The following is a 20,890-nucleotide window of genomic DNA, read 5'->3' on the forward strand; positions in this document are numbered from 1 at the left end:
CTGGTGTGGAAGGTGCGAGAAATAGCCCACTCGGAGCGAGAGGCAGTGAGGAAGAAGAGATGCTGTTTTCAGAGCTGGCCCCCCTGGATGCCGAGTTCGGAGTAGCTTAAGCATGCGCACTGGAGAGCGCCGGGGCTTCCCCGAGGGTCTCCACAGACGGCAGCCTCTCAGCACCATCAGCCTGAGGCGCCGGGGCCACGTCTCAACCACCCCCGCCCCTCGGAGGGCGGGAAAGCCGCGGGGAGCCGCCCCGCGAGGCGCTGCGGGACCCGCGCAGCCCGGAGCCCCGCCCTCCAGCCCGCCGCGCTTCCTGGGGGCGCGGAGGAGCGAGCACGCGCCCCGCCCCTTCCCGTCTGGCCAATGGGAGCCCTGGCCGCGCGCTGTGTGTCCCCGCCTCCTCCAGGGAAACTTGAAGCAGGAGAAAAGTTTGTACAGAGGCTGGAAGGGCAAGAGCGGAGCTCGAAACCCGGCAGCCCGAGAGGAAGATGAACTGCCCCAGGTCAGAGCCTCAGGCCGAGTGGACCTCAAGCCGCCCCCAGGGCACCATAAGCTGTCTCAGCTGCAGCCGCCAGCCCCGGTAGCCGTCCGCGCTGCCCTGGGCTGGGAAGGAGGGCGACCCGAATCGGGGACAGAAGCTCAGTGCCACCTGCGCGCGCGGCTGCACACCTGAGCGCTGTCCGCCCGCGAAAGAGACCTGCGGACCCCTCAAAGCTTGGATCGTCTTTGAAGAAACGAAGATAGAGGGGAGGGGAGGGGGGGAGAGAGAGAGAATCCAAGATCAGTCTTCGCTGACCCATCCCGCTGCCCTTCTGGTTCTCCAAGTTTTTGAAAGCTGACCACGGACGGACTCCAGTTCCGGAAAACTGGCAGCCAGCGAAAGTAGGCTCTTAGAAAGCGAAGGCTTGGCAACTCCACATTGAGCGGGGCAAGGCTGAGTGCAGGTTGAAGGCGTGTCCAGGACAACTGAGGCTTGACCCTGGAGGCTTACGCAGCTGCCATCGCCGCGGCCACCACAGGTGAGGTAGGGTTGGGGACACTGGGCAAATGTGGTGAGTGAGGGCTCCTTGAGCAGAGCCAAGGAGGAAAGAGCGCGGTCTCCAAATTATCTAACATATCTTGCTTTCAATGAGACTTTTATTGACTCAGAATCTGCCGGGAAAACGAGAGAGCAAATTTTCCCTTGAGATAGGTCTTGTTCATCTTGGCAGTGGAGTGAGTTGGGTTGGGGGAGGAGGAGGAGAGAATGGCAGTATCAATTTATAAATATTAATGCCAGTAGAGTGGTGCTGCTAGCAGGACGTATCCGGACCCTGGAGATTTCGATAGCCGCAATTGGTAAGTGGCTACAGTCCACAATGTAGGATCGAGTTGCTCCCCTGGTCTCACCACATACTGTTTCTTGGGCGCGGGTCTGACACCTTGCAAGTGGTCATTTCCACTCACCGCCTCTTTGTCTATCTCCTTCCACCCCCAGACCCAGCCTTGCACTCCAAGACTGTACTGCCGGCCACCACCATGGCCACGCCTGGGGCCAATGCGTCCGCCCTGGCCGCCGACCGACTAAACAGCCCGGTGACCATCCCGGCGGTGATGTTCATCTTCGGGGTGGTGGGCAACCTTGTGGCCATCGTGGTTCTGTGTAAATCGCGCAAGGAGCAGAAGGAGACGACCTTCTACACACTGGTATGTGGGCTGGCGGTCACCGACCTGCTGGGCACGTTGCTGGTGAGCCCTGTGACCATCGCCACGTACATGAAGGGCCAGTGGCCCGGGGGCCCGGCACTGTGCGAGTACAGCACCTTCATCCTGCTCTTCTTCGGCCTGTCGGGGCTCAGCATCATCTGTGCCATGAGTATCGAGCGCTACCTGGCCATCAACCACGCCTACTTCTACAACCACTACGTGGACAAGCGGCTGGCGGGTCTCACGCTCTTCGCGGTCTACGCGTCCAACGTGCTCTTCTGCGCGCTGCCCAACATGGGCCTCGGCAGCTCGCGGCTGCAGTACCCGAAAACCTGGTGCTTTATCGACTGGACCACCAACGTGACGGCGCACGCCGCCTTCTCCTACATGTACGCGGGCTTCAGTTCCTTCCTCATTCTCGCCACGGTGCTCTGCAACGTGCTCGTGTGCGGCGCGCTGCTCCGCATGCACCGACAGTTCATGCGCCGCACCTCGCTGGGCACGGAGCAGCACCACGCGGCCGCCGCCGCCGTCGCCGTGGCCTCAGCCGCCTGCCGCGGCACCCCGGCCGCCGCCTCCCCCGCCCTGCCGCGCCTCAGCGACTTTCGCCGCCGCCGGAGCTTCCGCCGCATCGCGGGCGCTGAGATCCAGATGGTCATCTTACTCATCGCCACTTCCCTGGTGGTGCTCATCTGCTCCATCCCGCTCGTGGTGAGTGGCTGGGGCGAGGGCCCCACTCGGCCCTTTTCCTGCATTCACCTCCCTCCTGCGTCTCCAGCTCCCTCCTCTCCCTCTCTTCCCGCGGCGGTAAACGCGTCTCCTCCAACTCGGGACTGGGGGTCCCACATTCAGCTTCTCACAACGGGCCCAACCCCCTTTTAGGCCGCATCCCTTAAGAGATGTAACAGGTGCTTTCCCCTCACATCTCCGAGTTTCTTTCCCCGAAAGCCAAGTTTCCCTTCTACCCCCGGGACAGCCCCTACCCTTTGCTGCCTGACATTGGTCTTGAGCCTTCCGGGAACACCTGCCACTCTCTGTCAGATGTGGAGGGGAAACCGCTGTAGTGTGACTTGGCCTCGTCTTCCACTCTGTCAAGGGCAGAATCCAAACTCAGGGGTTGTGATCTCTTTGGTGTACGCTCCTTACAACAGTGGGATTTTTATGTTTTGATTTATGTTGGGTTTTTTTTTTCTTTTTTTGTAGCTTATGTAGAGTTTTAGAGCTAGAAGAGATAATGGTTGCTTTCTGGTCTAGTCTAACTCCCTCACTTTACATAGGGAATGACTTGCTTAAAATACGCTGTCAAGCTACATGCCCTGCTCTTTACCGTGCTGTGCCCTGGGAGAGTATCTCAGTGGGTCACACTTCCTACCCAAGCGTGGCCTTAATCAGGGTCCTTCTTTTTCTCTCAGGACCTGGCAAGCAAAGTTTCTCAGAGGGCCTATTATGGGCAGGCTGATGTACAAGGGGTATTGAATTTGAATTCTCAACTGTGAGAGGTACAGTGTCGTTCTAGAGAAATGGAGCTTTAGAGAGGGTTGTCTTATTTACTGGAGAGCCAGAGTCTTGCAGCTTGTGATGGACCTCAGACTCATCTGACTCCAAGCCCTGCTCCTGTAATATTACATCATGTCTCCCTCTAATTTTGACTTACCCAATAGTATATGTGTTTGAGTTTTGGTACACCTCATTTTCAGGACACCGCTTTCTTTAAAATTGCCTTTGGGTTAACTTTTGAAATACAAGCAGGAAGCTGGAGGACCTACCTAGTTCTCCTGAACTTTGCCTATCACTAGAAAAGAATGCACTAGGGGGTGGGGGGGATTGCTCAGTGGTAGAGTGCATGCCTGGCATGCACAAGATCCTGGATTCAAACCCCAGCACCCCTGTTTAGGGAAAAAAATTAAATTAAAATTTAAAAAAAAAGTAATGCACTAGAAACACATGGGCAGATGCACATAATACTTTAGAGTTTCTCTTGAAAGGAACTAGTTCTGAGTTTTTCCATCTCTCAAAACACTGCATTCCTGGAAATTCTAAACTGCCTACTCAAAAAGTTTTGTTTCTTCCTTATGCTGATTGGGAGCAAGAGAAAATAAACATAACAGGCTAATATTCCTTCTTTTCCCTTATTAATACTCTTCAGGGATCTTTAATATAGAAATAATATTTCTTTGGTAAAATTGACTGTAAATGGAAGGAGCTTCGAGGTGGCTGAGAGCCAGCATACAGTAGCTTCTTGCCAATTTGTCTAAACAGAAGTAAATATAATTGGGCAGAAGGGCCTTTAAACCATTCCAGGACCCAGTATGATTTACAGAGTTAATTGAGCCACATAAATATATTTTACTGTCTGTAATGGTAACTCAGAATAAAGTGAGATTTTGGAAGAAACAACCCTGTTCCTACTGGGGCTTGCTTCTGCGGCCTCTGCCTTATGTTTTACAGAACAGTAAATGCCAAAGTGAGTGGTTATTATTTACAGAACATCCATTTTGAGGAACTGAGGAATTAGGGCTAGAAGCTTAGCAACATGCACATACTTTTAAAATGTGGTTTGGTTGGAAGTAAGCATGTGAAGCTGTTGATTACTGCACAGTCACAGATGAACTGTTTTCTTCAAGCCTCTTGTGGGCTGAAATGGTAGATCTGACCCTACGGTGCAGGGTCATTTATCACAGTCTTTGACGTTATTGGAGAAGCAAGAAATTATAGGAGCAGTATTTGTGGTTTGAAAATTAACCACATTTTAACTAACAAGGACTATCCACTCTACATAAAGTCAGTATCGTGTAGTAGATAGTAGGTAATTTTACTCTGAAAACTGAAAATGGCTCCGCTAAGAAGTAATTCCATAGACATACCTTTAGAGGTAATAAGGGATCATACAAGTAATGGGGCTTCAGTTTTTAGCCTTTAGTTTTGACTACTAAAATCTAATTTCAGAGTTAACTTAATTGTATTAATGATGAGCAATGGGGTCATTGTCCTACCCACCACCCACAGTTTAGCAAGTACTGAAAGAATTAAAAGAGAAACTTATCCACAACTGTGATCTTCCTTGGCTTACTTTTACAACTGCCTTGTTTTTTCATGTTTCTCATATTCATTTTGTAATTTAAGTTTCAAGTTTCTGAACTCTGACTTTTAAAGCGGACAGATCTATCTTCAGTTCCAAGGAAACTAATGAAGCATCTCAAATCAAGCTAGTTGCTAATCCTATTTGAGGCAAATCAAACCCTTCGAAACATTTTAAATGCTTTGGAAATAACAGATCAAATGCACTTTACGTGGAATTTTAGCAAGCTTCACTTACAAGGAAAACAAGGAGTCACTGCAAAGTGGCCATGTTTTTATCTTTTGGACACCAGGAAGAAAACTACAGTGAGTCTTAGAAGGCAGGTGATATTGACTTGAGTATCAAAAGTAAATTTTAATTTGTCATCCAAAATATAAATGTCTCATAAATAGAACTGAGAATGAAAATTGGAGAAAGGCTGGAAAATTAGTTGTGGATACATAAGGAATTGTGCTGAATTTGCAAAATTTCTAAAGTGAGTCATAAACAAGAAAGAGAAAAGGTGCAAGTACAGTCAGCAGGGAACATTCCATGACAAAGTATAGTGGGAAGGTGGTGCTTAGCATTTTGTCTATTTTTCTATTTATAACCAGGCTCTGGTTTTTTAAAACACAAGAGAAGTTCAAGTAATAAAAGAGTCTATGCTTCAGGTAAATAAGAAGGATGAATTCTCTAGAAATACACAAGCAAGACAGCCTCATAAGGTCCTAGTGTTAAATGCTGCAGCTGTGGACGTCTGGTGCCTAATTTTGCAGTTACTAATGTTATAATAATGATTATAATCCAATCTTTTGCCTCAGGGCTAAACAGATACACTGTAGGACTTGGAAAGGCATTTTCCCCCATGCAGGGGCAAGCCAAGGCCCTATTTATTGCTTACTTGTTTCTTTTATTTCCTTTCTCCTTACCTGAAGTAACAAGCATTCATCCCTATTAGGGAGAGAATGGCCAGTTTGATTCATCTTCTGCCTGGGATGGGTAAAGCTTAGGTCTTCAGGAAAATAGCTTCCTGTGAGTGTTTATTTGGTTCCTTACTATAAACTAGCTGTCTGTGTAAAGCTTTCATCAGCATTTGATCAGCAAAGGTTTATTAGAGCAGAGGAAGACTGTGTAAATAGATACACTTGTTTACTGTAGACAGACTGGAAATGGAATCTCAGAACAACTTGCTGGGGTTTCAGATGACTGAGAATCACATCTAGAGGTCCAGGAGGGATGCCGTACAGCCAGGCACTACTACGGCAGAACCTGAAGGATTTGATTACTTTTTCAAAGAAATTCGGCAAAATTAAAAGAGAACATTTCCCCAAAGCAGTTTTTTAGTTATAACACAAAACTGCAGACCCAGTAATAGTGCCGTGAAGACTTCAGAGAAGCATATACAAGTATGGTATTTTTCTGTATCTCATCTGAATCTTGAAAACAGTTCTAGGAAGAAAGTTGGGCTGGCTGATATTTTCACTCGTTTTGCACCTCAGATTCCTCAGATGAAGGCTTTACATCACCCTGCAACTTCCTGGGTGGCTGTGGCGGAGTCCTGGTCTAATGCTTTCTTGCCAGGTTTTGCTGAGCTGTCAAGGCTTGGTTTTCTGGAACACCAGCTAACAAGATATTTTCCCTCTGGAGCTGACGTGATTCTTTAAAAAAAAAAATTATAATTTATTTACATTTTTTCCCCTTAAACAGAGGCAGTGGGGATTGAACCCAGGACCTTGGGCACACCAAGCATGTGCTCTACCACTGAGCTATTCCCTGAACTGGTTCTTGAAGGTGCCAATTAGAATGCTGAAAGTTAGAGTCTAAAAAAATCAAACACTTCCAAAATAAATTTTTGATGGACAGACTGACCTATGGAGATTGTCATTTGCCCACAGTTAAATGGCCAGTTTAGTGACACAGAGGGAAGCAGCTCTGAGAGCTCCTTCCACTCTCCTTAGTGATTTTTTTCTCACTCAAAAAAAAAAAAAAGTGATAGGAATTTCTAGTAACAGCTGTGTCAATTTTGGACTCTTCACAAGGCAGTTAGATAACTGAGCACACACAGATCATTCCTTTTATGTGCTCGGAACAGAACAAGGAGCATACACGCAAATCCAGTTATAGGATCTCGTTATTTATTGGAAAGCATTTCTACTCTGACAGTCAATTACTGAGTCAGTCTAATCAAAATTTCACATTCTTTTTTAATTAGACATTCCCTGCCAACAGGTTAATTCTTAAATAGGAAGTACGTGTTTTTGATAACGTGTCATTAACTATACCCCAAAGGTACCTCGAAACTGTGGTTTTCAAATTCTTGATATATCCCACAGTGGCCAAGCTCCCACATAATTGCACTAAGCACTTACATAATTTGTACATAAATTATAAGGAGCAGAGCGAGGACTGGAACAGAACGTGGGTATTTCTCTTTACAACATAGAGCCTCTCTTACACTTTCCTGTCATCATGTCTTCTTCTGAATTTACCAGATTTTCTTCAAGTTATGCTTCAATACTCCTGAATCTTAATCTCTAGTCATCCTCAAGAAGTTTAGAATATTGTCACGTTTGTCAACATTAACGATAAACCACAGGTGTAAATCGGCAGCTGCTAAAAAACAGACTAACTTTTAAAATTGTAAGAGAATACATATGTTGTTTGGTTTGTATTTGGTGAATCCTTTGAGAGTGTTTCCCCCTCCCACCTCCAACTCAGAGATTCTGTTTTATCAGCAGCACACCCTTCCAACACTGAAAATTGCCTGAACATGTTTATTTGTGTAACATACAGAGCCCGTTGGACAAGAATTCCAGAAAAGTGCTTTCACTCCCAACATGACACTGAGGCACTGGTGTAGACAGCCCCATTTTCATCTGGGGTTTCCCCCTGTGGGAAGAGCAAGTCAAGTAGCCTTTAAAGTTAGGCAAAGATTTGCTCTATTTTTTTCAAACCTTACGAGGTACGTGGAGCTTTTGTTCATTTTTGTCTTCTTTTTCTCTACTTCAAGGCAATCTCCATTGAGAACAGGCTCCAAAGGAAAAATCATGCATCTTGATGTTTTTCAAATGATTTGACCAACTTTTGAGAATGTTTTACCTGCATTTGGACCATTGCTTTTCATACTCATCCTTATTGCTACCCTGGGAGCTCCTCTTTACTGAAAGGCACTAAATGACCAGGTTCAGTAGCTTGTGTTAATTGTAAGCTCCCCTCCAGAGTGGAACTCCAAAACAAGGCTTTCTTTTATTCCCTTATACAGTAGTCAAAATTAACTGCTGTGGAAGTAGGTCACAGAGATGATGCTTTCTTTGCCTCTCGTCACCTTTGATTATGAAAGCCCATTATTAATTATAAATTATTTACAACACTGACTTTTCTAAAAGGTCATAGGAATTGAAAAATTAAATAATAAACTCCTAATACATTCCCTTAAATAGCTACAAATTTCATTCCTTCTATATTCGTTGTAGCTGTTCAAAAAATTTTCTCCTTTCAGTAGTAACCATTTTTCCTTTGAGGAAGTGATGGGAGAAACAACTAGCAACAAAACATTTCAATGTTAAAAATTTGAGAAATGCAAAGTTTAAGCGTAACCAAGATTCTGCTCTGAAAGAGGGTCTTGGGGATGGCTGAGCGAAATACTTCCCAGGGAGGCCTGTGGGAGCGAGAACTCCCAAGTGGAGCAACACTGCCACCTAGAGGCTGGAAGTCTCAAGTTCGCAGAATTCTTGCTTTAGGTTTTTTTTCCTAGAGGCTCCGCACAGAGAAGGGCCTGATACTAACAGATTTAAATCCAGCATTCCTTTTACCGTTAGGAACATACTGTGCGATGTGAGTAAAACATAGATCTCATGCTTTTTACCAATACTTCCATTGTCAGGAAATAATTCTTAAACAGAGAGCCAGCCAGCCTGGTAGAACAGAAAAAGCAACATGGAAGTCCTCAGGAGACCTGGGGCCCAGACCAGAATCAGCCACCAACAGGGGTCGAGGGGACCTTGGTAAGGTCCTCAAAACCTCCGGTCTCGGCAACATTTCCTCCGAGAAAAAGACAGCATTTTAAATAGAGTAATATTATGTGCAGAGTCATGGAAGAATGAAATGATATGCCTTCTGGGAACTTCAAATGATTCAATGAAGAGAGTGAATTTGTGTAAAATTAAGGAACACTATCAGTTTATTCCTTAGAGGAAAAGGCACTTATTTTTTTCTCTTTTCTCCCTCTTTTTTTAATTGAAGTATAGTTGATGTGCAATATTATATGTTACAGTTGTACAGTATATTGATTCACAATTTTTAAAGGTTATACTCCATTTATAGTCATTATAAAATATTGGCTATGTTCCCCATCTTGTACAATATATCCTTGTATCTTATTTTATACCTAATAGTCTGTACCTCTTAATCCCCTTTCCCTCTCCCCAGTGGTAACCACTAGTTTGTTCTCTGCATCTATGAGTCTGCTTCAAAAAAGCACTTGTTAAACGTACACTCTCACATTTACTCCTAAAGAGTAGATCTTAAAAGCTCTCATGAGAAAATTTCTGTAACTATGTGTGGTGATGGATGTTAATTAGACTTATTGTGGTGATTATTTTGCAATATATACAAATATCAAATCATTATGTTGTGCACCTGAAACAAATAGTGTTATATGTCAAATACCTCTCTCTTTTATATGTATGTATATATATAAAATTAAAAAAAACAAATTTTACTCTTAAAGGATCATGATGATGACACGAATGATGAGGTCTGGGTCTTCTAATTCCACTAAGATCTTTTATTTATTTATTTTTTTAAACTGTTTTTTTTGTTTTGTTTTGTTTTGTTTTGTTTTTAATTTTTAGTGGGGGGTAGGTAATTAGGTTTATTTATTTTATTTATTTATTTCTTAGTGGAGGTACTGGGGATTGAACCCAAGACCTCGTGTGTGCTAAGCAGGCACTCTACCACTGAGCTATACCCTCCCCCCAACTGAGATCTTTTATATAAAAAAAAGAAAACCATTCCAGTTTTCTCCCTGCATTTCTCACCTAAATTACTTGGGGGGGGGCAGGTAATTAGGGTTACTTATGTCCTTTTTAAGTTTAGCGAAGTTTCACTCATCCATCAAAACTCAAGGCAAGATCCCCCCTTTTTTCCCCTATTGATTGATTGACTGAAGAACAGGTGACATATAGAAAAGGTTTTTGAAGCTAGAGTTAATAACATTAGATGATTATTATAACTGGGGAACAGACTCATAGAGAAAATAAAAATGATTCTCTGGTCATTCTAGAGCATAGGAAATTCAGATAGTGGTTTCAGTATATGCTTTTTAGACTCTAAAATAAAGGCATCTCTGGGCTTTTCTGTGATTAGATGATTAGTTGACTTCCAAAGTAAGTTTCATTTAAGTATATACAGTGTCAACTGAAATAAGGGAAATAAATAGCTATTGGGGGAAAAAAGATACTTCAGTAGAATTACAAAAGCTTGAAAGCACTCACAGAAATGAAGTTAATAAGATTGTTCTCCAGGAAACTTTATGCACATGTTACCTGTAACACAGCTCATTTTTTATGCCATCTTTGATCTGGGGAAGATATTCACAAAGTAGTTACAAATATATTTAAGTTACACTAACTAGAAACAAATATTTATCATTGGTTTTTCTGAGGCTTATTGTGTATGCTGCTCTTTTCTTGGCACTTATTCACAGAAAAGGGAGCCGCTACCTAACATTACTTCGTTAGACATTGCATGCAGATGTTTTCCCAGGTAACTAATGATAAGCACTAAATGTGGGCATCTCATTTACGCAGGTGCGAGTGTTCATCAACCAGTTATATCAGCCAGATTCGGAGAAAGTCATCAGCAAAAACCCAGATTTGCAGGCCATCCGAATTGCTGCTGTGAACCCTATCCTGGACCCCTGGATATATATCCTCCTGCGGAAGACAGTGCTCAGTAAAGCGATAGAGAAGATCAAATGCCTCTTCTGCCGCATCGGCGGGTCCCGCAGGGAGCGTTCGGGGCAGCACTGCTCGGACAGTAGAAGGACATCCTCCGCCATGTCCGGCCACTCTCGCTCCTTCCTCTCTCGGGAGCTGAAGGAGGTCAGCAGCACGTCCCAGACCCTCCTCTACATGCCGGACCTCAGTGAAAACGGCCTCGGAGGCAGGAATCTGCTTCCGGGTGTGCCTGGCGTGGGCCTGACCCAGACAGACACCACATCGCTGAGGACTCTGCGAATGTCAGAGACCTCGGACTCCTCCCAGGGGCAGGACTCAGAGAGCGTCTTACTGGTGGACGAGGTTGGCGGGAGTAGCCGGGCGGGGCCTGCCCCAAAGGGGAGCTCCCTGCAAGTCACATTCCCCAATGAAACACTGAACCTAACAGAAAAATGTATATAGTAGCTAAGGAAAGAAATACAGCACTATTTCTGGAAGCGTCTAAAATTCTGTGCAATAGACACATAAATGAAGTGTTCAGCCGTGCTCAGAAGGGCTCTTTTCATCCTACAACGCACAGTAGAGAACGTCCTGGCTTTCGAGCACTTTTCAGACAATCACATTGATTCCTATGGGTCCCGAGGTCTGAAGCACATTGGTGGCCACCTCGCTATTACACAGGATTTTGGTCACATCTTGGTGGCTGGGAAGATCTACTCTCAATTTTTCTACTTGACAGGAGGATGGCATAAGTTCTGCTATTTTCGTAACATCAAGAGCTTTATATCTGGCACACAGCAGAAGGCCAGGTACAGAAGGGCTCGATTCTAATAAACTATGAGGACTATCTTACGGATGATATGTGTCTCACTAAAGCATGAAATGTGAATTTTATTGTTGTAAATATGATTTATGGTATTTAAAGTATTGTCTTCTCCGTGAGAAGGTATATTGTTAATACAAAGTATAATGAAAGTATGGTAACCCCTCTCCTCCTAGTATAACCAGCTGAAGTTGCAGATGATAGGTATCTTTCATAACCAAGGTCAGGCCATGGTGTTTAAAATTCATGGTGAGAGTCATGTCTGTAAAGGAGATATAAATTTTTAAAAGGAAGAGTTTAGCACTATGAAAAGAATAAAATAAAATTCTATTTAAAGTTGTGAAAACTACAGGCCAAAATATTAAAAGTTCTTTCCAAGCTATGTATAATACATAGTGAAAAACTTTTAGTGATGTTACATGTATTTATCCAGAAAACTGTGATTTCAGGACAACCTAACCTGCTGGTAAATGTTTTGTATTTTTGTCCCCACTAGCTGGTAATTTTTAAAAATGTAACATAAGTTTGAAAAAGCCTTTAGTAAGTAAACCCGTAATTGAAGTGTATAATATAAAAATAAAAAGCCTAAGCAGCTTGTTTTCCCCCCAAAGTGTGCATGGTTTTACTTTCCTATGGAATGATCTAGAATATTCTTTAAAATTTAAGAGAAAGGCAGATTGCACCATGACAGCTTTACTTGGAGACGTGGAATGACTGGGTAAATTAGCCTTTCACAGTTGTCATAATTGTTTAACAACAGAAGGGGCATGTAAGGGTCATCTTCTAGAAGTTGTGTGTAATACCCAGTAATGCTGTAGACATATTTGAAGGAACTTTCTCAAAGAAATATTAAGCATGTTTTGTTGCTTAAAGTGTTTTTGTGAATTGCTTGGTTGTAATTAAATTCTGAGCCTGATAGTGATGTGGTTTTAAGAAGCAGTTGTACCAACTGAAATTATTTTGGAGATTATAATAAATAAATACACTCAATCCGAGTTCCATATCAGTTTTGGAAAACGTGTGTGATTTTTGTTTGCTTGTTTCAGGTCATCTTCTGTATCTTTTTAAATTGAAATACTTAAATTTTTTTATTTTAAAATAATGTCAAAGGTAGACAAAAGTTGCCAGAATAGTACAAAGCCTTGGATCCATTTAGTGAAGAACGATATTTAGAAACCAAGATCTGGGTGCGAAGTGTACTCAAAATTACCAGTTTGTCCAGGTGGTAGGGGAGACAGTGTTATGCTTAACTTGCTACATGTAAGAATCCAAATATTTATTATAAAAAATTAGCATAAAGGCGTGGCCCTTCCTATTTGTAAATTCTCTGAATCGGAACTTAGCACACATCAGAGTCATCTGGGAAGCTTGTGAAATCGCAGTGTTGGACTCAGTAGGTCTGGGGTGGGTCCTAGGTGATGCTGACACTGCCAGGGTGCAGACACACTGAGGAGCAACAGTCTCCAGGGGTGAGGTCGTGATTTTCTGTCTGCAAATTTTTAAAAGATATTTTTGGATGGTATCAGAAAAACAAGACCGTCATCTTCACAGACCTGATGGCCTAGTGATTTTCAGCTGAGGGAGGGCTAACTCAGAAAAGCGGATCTGGATCAAACTTGTAAAATGTTGTTTCACCATACTAACCAATGACTAAGAAACAATGTTTTCAGAGAATATTTTACCTGTGAAAGAGGCTTTTGTTTTCTTCCAAGTATACGGACAATGAGATGACATCTAGATTTATATATTAATGAATATATGTATGCACCACCCATGTTCATGGGGGGAAAACAAAAGCCTCATTCAGAAGTCAGCATTACTCATAGTCTAAAGGCATAGTTTCATTCACCCTTTACTTCAGGCTCACCATCCAGAACACTGATTCTGGCCTATTCTTTTTTTCATTATTGAAATAAATTTCACATACAATAAAAAATTTTCCCTGTAAGGCATTTTAGCATATTCGCTGAGTGCAACCATCACTGCTGTCTAATTCCAGAACATATGCATCATGCCAAAAAAGAAACAACACACCCATTTGTAGTCCCTGCCAATTCACCTTTTCCCCCAGCCCCCAGCAACAACTGTTTCTCTATGGATTTGCCTATTCTGGACATAAATGGAATCATACAATATGTGGCCTTTATTTTCAAGGTTCATCCATGTTGTAGCAAGAATGAGTACTTCATTCCTGATTTACGGCTGAATTAACTTTGCACTGTATGGATATACCACATTTTGTTACCATACATCAGTTGATGGGCATTTGGGTTGATTCCATTATTTGGCTGTTACTAATAATGCTTATAGCCATGTATAGTACAAGTATTTCTGTGAACATGTTTTCAATTCTCTATATACCTGAATGTGAAATTGCTGGGTCATATATTAACCATATGTTTAAATTTTTGAGGAACTGCCAAATGTTTTCCCAAGTGACTGTACCATTTTACATTCCCATCAGCAATATACAAGGGTTTCAATTTCTCCACATCCTCATCAATGCTTGTTATTATCTTTTTTAATTATGATAGTCATCCTAATGAGTATGAAGTGGCAGCTCACTGTGGTTTTGATTTGCATTTCCCTAGTGACAAATGATTCTGAGAATCTTTTCATACGCTTCCTGGCCATTTGTAGATCCCTGGAGAAATGTCTATTCAAATCTTTGTGAATTTTTAAATTGGATTATATATCTGTATTAGTTTGCTAGGGCTGCCATAACAAAATTCCACAGACTGGTTGGCTTCACCATCAGAAATTTATTTTCGCACAGTTCTGGAGGTTGAAGGTCCAAGATCAAGGTGCTGGCAGATTTGGTGTCTCTCAAGGCCGCTCTCTCTGCGGCTCGCAGCAGCTGTCTTATTGCTGTGTCACATGGCCTTCTCTGTACACTTGCATCCCTGGTGTCTCTTTTCTTAAAAGGACACTGGTCACACTAGATTAAGGCCCACCCCTATGACTTCATTTAACCTTAATTACCTCCTTAAAGGCCGTATCTCCAAATACAGTCACACTGTGGGTTAGGGCTTCAGCATATGAATTTCAGAGGGGTACAGAGGGATACAGTCTTTTTATTGTTGAGTCTGGCTTATTCTAAGAACAGCCAAAGGAAGAAAAACTTCAGTTTCATTTGCTATCCATTCCACATTAACTTATAATACTTAATAAGTATGTTATGTGAAGACAGTTTTCTGTTGTGGGAAACTTGTTTCTGACAATTTAGAGCATCAAACTTTCCATGCAGGGAAGTTCTGATTGTCTACCTGTCTGATATTAAATCCCACCTGGTCCCAATAGAATACAGCAAACAGGAAGATACTTTTAAAACGATCTCATAATCTTTAAGACAATCTCAAAATCAAACCAACCAGGTCAAGTGTGTTAGAAAAGACTGTGAGATTCGTTCAGCTATGAAAATGGTACTTTGACCCAGAAGACCACGGAATGCAAGGGTCATTTCCCAAAGTACAGCCACCTCTCTCCACAAGTTTCTTATTGGAATCACAAACACAAAGAACCATGGAGAAATTGAGGCATAGTAGTATTCACTGTTAGCTACGCCTTTTACCTTAGACCTTAATGCAGAAACATCTGCATTATATGAAACCATCATTTTTCCTAAACTACTTGTAATAGTTTCAGAAAAAAACCAGCCATGAAATTTGCTCTCTTCCCACTGCTCCCCCAACCTCCTGCCTTTCCCACCACCACTGAATCTGAGTAAGATGCTGTTAAGTATGATCTATAAGATCACAATTACTCTCCAGGGATCCCAAGAAATGGGAACCAGAATGGAATCAGAGAAAAGGAGAGAGAGAACATTTGACCCTATTGTTCAGCCTGGAGCTGCCCTGGGCCACACCTGGGGCTTTAACCCTAGGCTGGAAGCACTTTGGAAAAGAAGAGAAGAGAGAGAGATAGTTGGGCTTCTTGTCCTAATATCAATATCAGTATCTCTACCATTCACTCACAACTTTGTATTTATCCCTCCAGGCCACCCACCCCCTTCCACACCACGAAAGAGGACAGAAGAGCGTACTGGACATACCTGTATCCTAACAACTTTCAACCACAGCAAGTCCATACACTCAAATCTGAACAATTAGGTAAATATTTCTCTTTCTTGAGTTCAACGCATGGGAGAGACAAAAAGATTTCCAAGAATAATGATGAAAAAGACCTCAAGGCAACAGCCTGCAGCAGGTCAAGAGCACAGGGAAATCAGACTGAGGCAGGAGAGGGGGCTCTAGGACGTCCCTAGGCTAGGAAAAGGAAAATGAACAGATTATTTGATTTTTGGCAATACTGAGGGGAGAATTTTGTAATATGGAAAACTAAAAAATGGAAAAAAACAAGGCAATTATTGACTCCATGAAAAACAGAGAAGTACAAGGAAGGTAAAATAAAAGACAAGGTGAGATCAACTGTGAGTAATAATTAGTCGTATGTAACAACGAATATAGATTGAAGCCAAAATTATAATCAACTTTATTAGGATTGGAAGCAGAAGTAGTAAGTAAGTATACTGCGGAAATGTAAGAGACCTAAGTCAAATTCCTCTATAATAAAAAATCAATAGTTCATGTCATAAATTTCTAAAAGTGAATAAGCAGTGAAATCACAATGGTGTATATATACCCTTCTACACCAATCATATTTGTAAAGATTTTATAGTCTGAAAATACCTAGTATGCTTTAGAAACTCTAACACACTGTAAGTGGGGTATAAGACTGATAGAACCATTTTGAGAAAATGACCTTGGCATTATCTACTGAAATTCAGGATACACACAACACCAATTCAGTATAGTAATTGCAGGGACTGAAACATGTATGTCTCAGCACATGACTTCACAATGATACAAAAATAAAACAAAACACCTCACCACTCACCTTTAGAAGATGCTAGAGAATCACCTTTTTTTGTCACTGCTGGGCCTGCTGATGCATAAAATACTCATCTATTCCCACTCTCCTTCGCCTTCCTAAGGAAAACAAAAAAACGGTAATCCTAATGATAGGCAGAAAATGACCTATTATTTTGAAAAGTGCTAAATACAGGGGAAGAACAAAGCCTCCACTACATAAACTGCCTGTACCACATACATTGTTTCCAAGGTAACAAAATAGCTGACAAGAGGAAGTTTTTCTTCAAAGGCGTTTTCTAGTGCCAAAAGTCTAACAATTACCACCACTTTGTAGTGCCTAATAATCTAGGCAATGACAGTCAATGGCTGCTGACATTACAAAGAGAAAGAGCCAGAAATATTTAACTTCTGGTCTAAGTACCCAAAGCCACCCATGATGTATTCTTGCCAGAATCTAATCAGTTTATAGGAAACACAGGTACAGAGGAACATTAATCACATTAGGTGAGATGCAATAAACAAAATACAAAATGTGGAAAATTCTATAGGACAAATGACTTAGTTTTTAAAAAACGAATTGCAAGGGGAAAAAAAAGGAAGGGGAACCTACAGATTACAAAAGACTAAGAGTCATAACAATGCAATGATGGACTTTTTTTGGATCCTAATTTAATCAAACTGTATTATCACTCAGTGTGACACAACTGACAAGGTCTGCACTGTAGCTATTTTTGAAACTGAATTTGTAATTAACTTAAAACCTTCCCCCAAACAAAATGCTAGCTCTAGGGGATAATTCTTGTTAGTTCTATTAAATACTATTGAATGAAATACCAGATCTACAACAATTCTTTGAGAAAAGAGTAGGTGGAAATACTTTTCAGCTTTTTTTTTTAAAATGAGGTCAGCATTATCCTGATTCAAGAACTAAAAAATGCATTAAAAAACCATAGACCAGTATTTTTCATGAACATAGAAATCAGACATAAAAATCCTTAATGAAATATCAAATTGAATCAAATGAGACCTAAAAAGGATACTCCATCATAACTAAGTAGGGCTTATCCCAGAAATGCAATTGATTTGACATTTTAAAAATACATGTAATTCATCATATTAACAGAATAAAAGAGAAAAATCGTATGTATGATCTTCTGATGGATGCAGGAAATACATTTATCAAAATTCAATACCCACTCATGATAAAAGGTGTTCTCTAGAGTAGGAAAGGAACTTCCTCAATTTAATAAAGGACATGTAAGAATTATAGTTACCATCATACTTAATGGTCACAGACCAAAAGATTATAAACAGAGCAAGAATGTCTATTCTCACAGCTTCTATTTAACATTGTACTGGAGGTTCTAGCCAGTGTAATAAGGCAAGAGATAAAATAGACTTACCATGTCATTAATCATCCCACTCCTGGGCAAATATTCAGAAGAAACTCTAATTTGAAAAGATACATGCACCCCAATGTTCATAGCAACACTAGCAATTGCCAAGACACGGAAGCAACCTAAATGTCCATCGACAGATGATTCGATAAAGAAATTGTGGTGTGTATATATATACGAATACTACTCATCCACAAAGAATAAAATAATGCCATTTGCAGCAACATGGATGGACCTGGAGATTGTCCCATTAAGTGAAGTAAGCCAGAAAGAGAAAGAAAAATACCATATAGTATCCCTTATATGTGGAATTTTTAAAAGTGACACAAATAAACTTACAAAACAAAAACAAACTCACAGACTAGAAAACACACTTATGGTTACCAAGGGGGAAGTGGAAGGGGTGGAGGGATAAATTGAGAGTTCGGGATTTGCAGATACTAACCACTATATATATAAAAGATAAGCAAAGTCCTATTGTATAGCACAGGGAACTATATTTAATATCTTATAATAGTCTATCATGAAAAAATATGAAAAGGAAATATATAACTGAATCACTATGCTGTGCATGAGAAATTAACACAATACTGTAAATCAACTATACTTAAATAAAAATAAATAAATGAATAAATAAAATATACAATCCAAAAAAATTAAAAAATAAAAGCCAAATGGTTTGGAAAGTAAGAAGGAAAACTGTCTTTATTCACATGACTATATGTAGAAGAGCCTAAAGAATCTAAAAAAGCTAATGCAACTAATAGGTGAATGATCAAGGTTGCAGGCTACAAGGTCAGTATACAAAAACTGATGTTTCTATGTAGTAATATCAAATTGGAAAACGAAATGTTAAAAACACTTCTTGTAACATCATCAAATAATATGAAATCCTTAGGAATAAACTTAACAAAAACATGGGAAACAAACTTATTCACAGAAAACTAAAAAACATCACTAAGAAATTAAAGACCCAAAACAATGACGATTATGCCATGATCATGGATTCAAAGATGTGATATTGTTAAAACAGGAATTCTTCCCAAACTGATTTATAGATTCAATACAATTTCAAACAAAATCCCAGCAGACTTGCATGTAGATAGAGACAAATGATTCTAAAACGTATATGAAAGAAACTAGGATAGCTAAATAACTTGAGAAAAAAAAAGACAAAGTTGGAAAAATCACACTGATTTTTAAAACTACAAGTTTTAATCTCTGGTAATCAAGACAGTGTGGTATTGGCGTAAGAATATATACAATATAGATCAGTGTAACAGAATGAAGAATTCAGACAGAACTTCAAATAACGTGGTGAAGGTATTTTGACAGGAAAGGGTAGATTTTTAATGAATAGTACTTGACCAACTGAAAATCAAAAAAATGAACCTAGCCCTTTACCTCATACATTTCATAAAAATTAATTTAAATCACAGACCTAATTATAAAAGATAAAACTGTAAAACTTCTCGCAGAAAACATAGAAAATCTTTCCAAACTTGGAGTAAGCATAGATTTCTCAACACACAAAAAAGGACGACCATTAAATATATATATATGTAAAGTGGACTCCATCAAAATTAAAAACTTCTGCTCTGCAAAATTTATCATTAAAAAAACAACAAAAAAAAAGCAAGCCACACATGGAAATAAAATATTCACAAACATATCTTATAAAGGATTTTTATCCAGAATATGGACAAAAATTCTTACAACTCAACAAGATAACCCAAATAAAAAATGGTCAATATATCTGAAAAGGCACTTCCCCAAAAGATATAAAAATGTCAGATAAACATATGAAGCAATCAATGCTCAACATCACCAAGGAAATGCATATTAAAACCACCATGAGATACCACTACCCACCCACTAAAGTTACTAAAATGAAAACCAATGGCAATACCAAGCATTGACAAGGATATGGCACAACACATTGATGGCTGGAACGCAAAACGGCATAAATACTTTGAAAGATTCCGTTTCCTCTAAAGCTACACATATACTGACTGTAAAACTCAGCAGTTCCACTCTCAAGTATTTAAACATATATCCACACGCAGACTTGTGACATATGTATGTAGCAGCTTTATTCATAATACGTCGAAACTTAGATGTCCATCAACAACCTATATGTCCATCAATTGATGTGAACAGTTACAAATTGTGGTATATCCATACAACAGAATAATACCCAGCAATAAGATACATACAATGCACAGATGAATCTCAACATGGATGGATTTCAAGTGTTATGCTGAGTGAAAAAGGTCAGAGTATATATTGCATGGGGTCTTTATTTGAAATTCTAGAAAAGTCAAATCTAATTCATAGTCACAGAATGAAAATTGTAGTTGAATAGTTGTTGCGGTGGAGGAGAACTGACTACAGATGAACATTAGAGAACTTTTTGGGATGGAAATATTCTACATCTTGATGATAATGGTGATGGCATGGGTGTTCACACTTGTCAAAACTCTTCTCTGTAAACTTACAATGAGTTCCTCTTATTATATGTAAATTACTCTCAAGAAAGTTGACAGGGTGGGCAGAGGAAACCATGATTGTTTTACATTCTTTCCTTCAAATTAAATCTAGAGTCAAAATCATGGTCTATCATGCCAAGTCAGTAGCCCTTTTAAATATCCTGAACAAACGTTTGCATTTTGCCTTGTAACTAATATCACCCATTTTCAATAGAATTGCCGTGACTTAAAAAAAAAATCTAAAATTAGAGATAAGTTCCCAGTTTGGGTTTTGTCTCAAGCTTACTTTGAAATATAATCTGCACTAATCTTTCCTAGGGTTTGAGGGAGTCAAAATAACACCCCTTGTCCCCTCCTGACTTCTGAGCCACTTGAGAGACAAAAAGAGTCATGCAGAGATTTAATATGTCAGATTTACTGCTGAAGAAGTCTAGGTTAGAGGATGTAATTTAGGTTTGTGCCAACAATGGCCACCTAATATCAAACCTAGAATCAGACATGTTCACTACGGCATGGGCAGTCCTGCACAACCACAGGTCTCCTCTCACAGGGACATAGAGCCTTCACTGCAAAGCATACAACATTTCTGGCAAGAGATCACAACATAGGCTCTCTATAGGCATCCAAAAA

At 40.6% G+C, this 20,890-nt stretch overlaps 1 protein-coding gene across 1 annotated transcript; it reads left to right on the forward strand.

Annotated features, from left to right (window-relative positions):
- Window positions 1-426: 426 nt before the first annotated feature.
- Window positions 427-12,509, forward strand: PTGER4 (prostaglandin E receptor 4). Its single transcript, XM_011000707.3, has 3 exons — window positions 427-1,016; window positions 1,475-2,394; window positions 10,552-12,509. Exons 2-3 carry the CDS (start codon window positions 1,516-1,518, stop codon window positions 11,140-11,142), a joined length of 1,470 nt encoding a protein of 489 aa, XP_010999009.3. The 5' UTR covers window positions 427-1,016; window positions 1,475-1,515; the 3' UTR covers window positions 11,143-12,509.
- The last annotated feature ends 8,381 nt before the right edge of the window (window positions 12,510-20,890 follow it).

This window comes from Camelus dromedarius, chromosome 3 (genome assembly GCF_036321535.1).
Source record: "Camelus dromedarius isolate mCamDro1 chromosome 3, mCamDro1.pat, whole genome shotgun sequence".
NCBI classification, from domain to species: Eukaryota; Metazoa; Chordata; class Mammalia; order Artiodactyla; family Camelidae; genus Camelus; species Camelus dromedarius.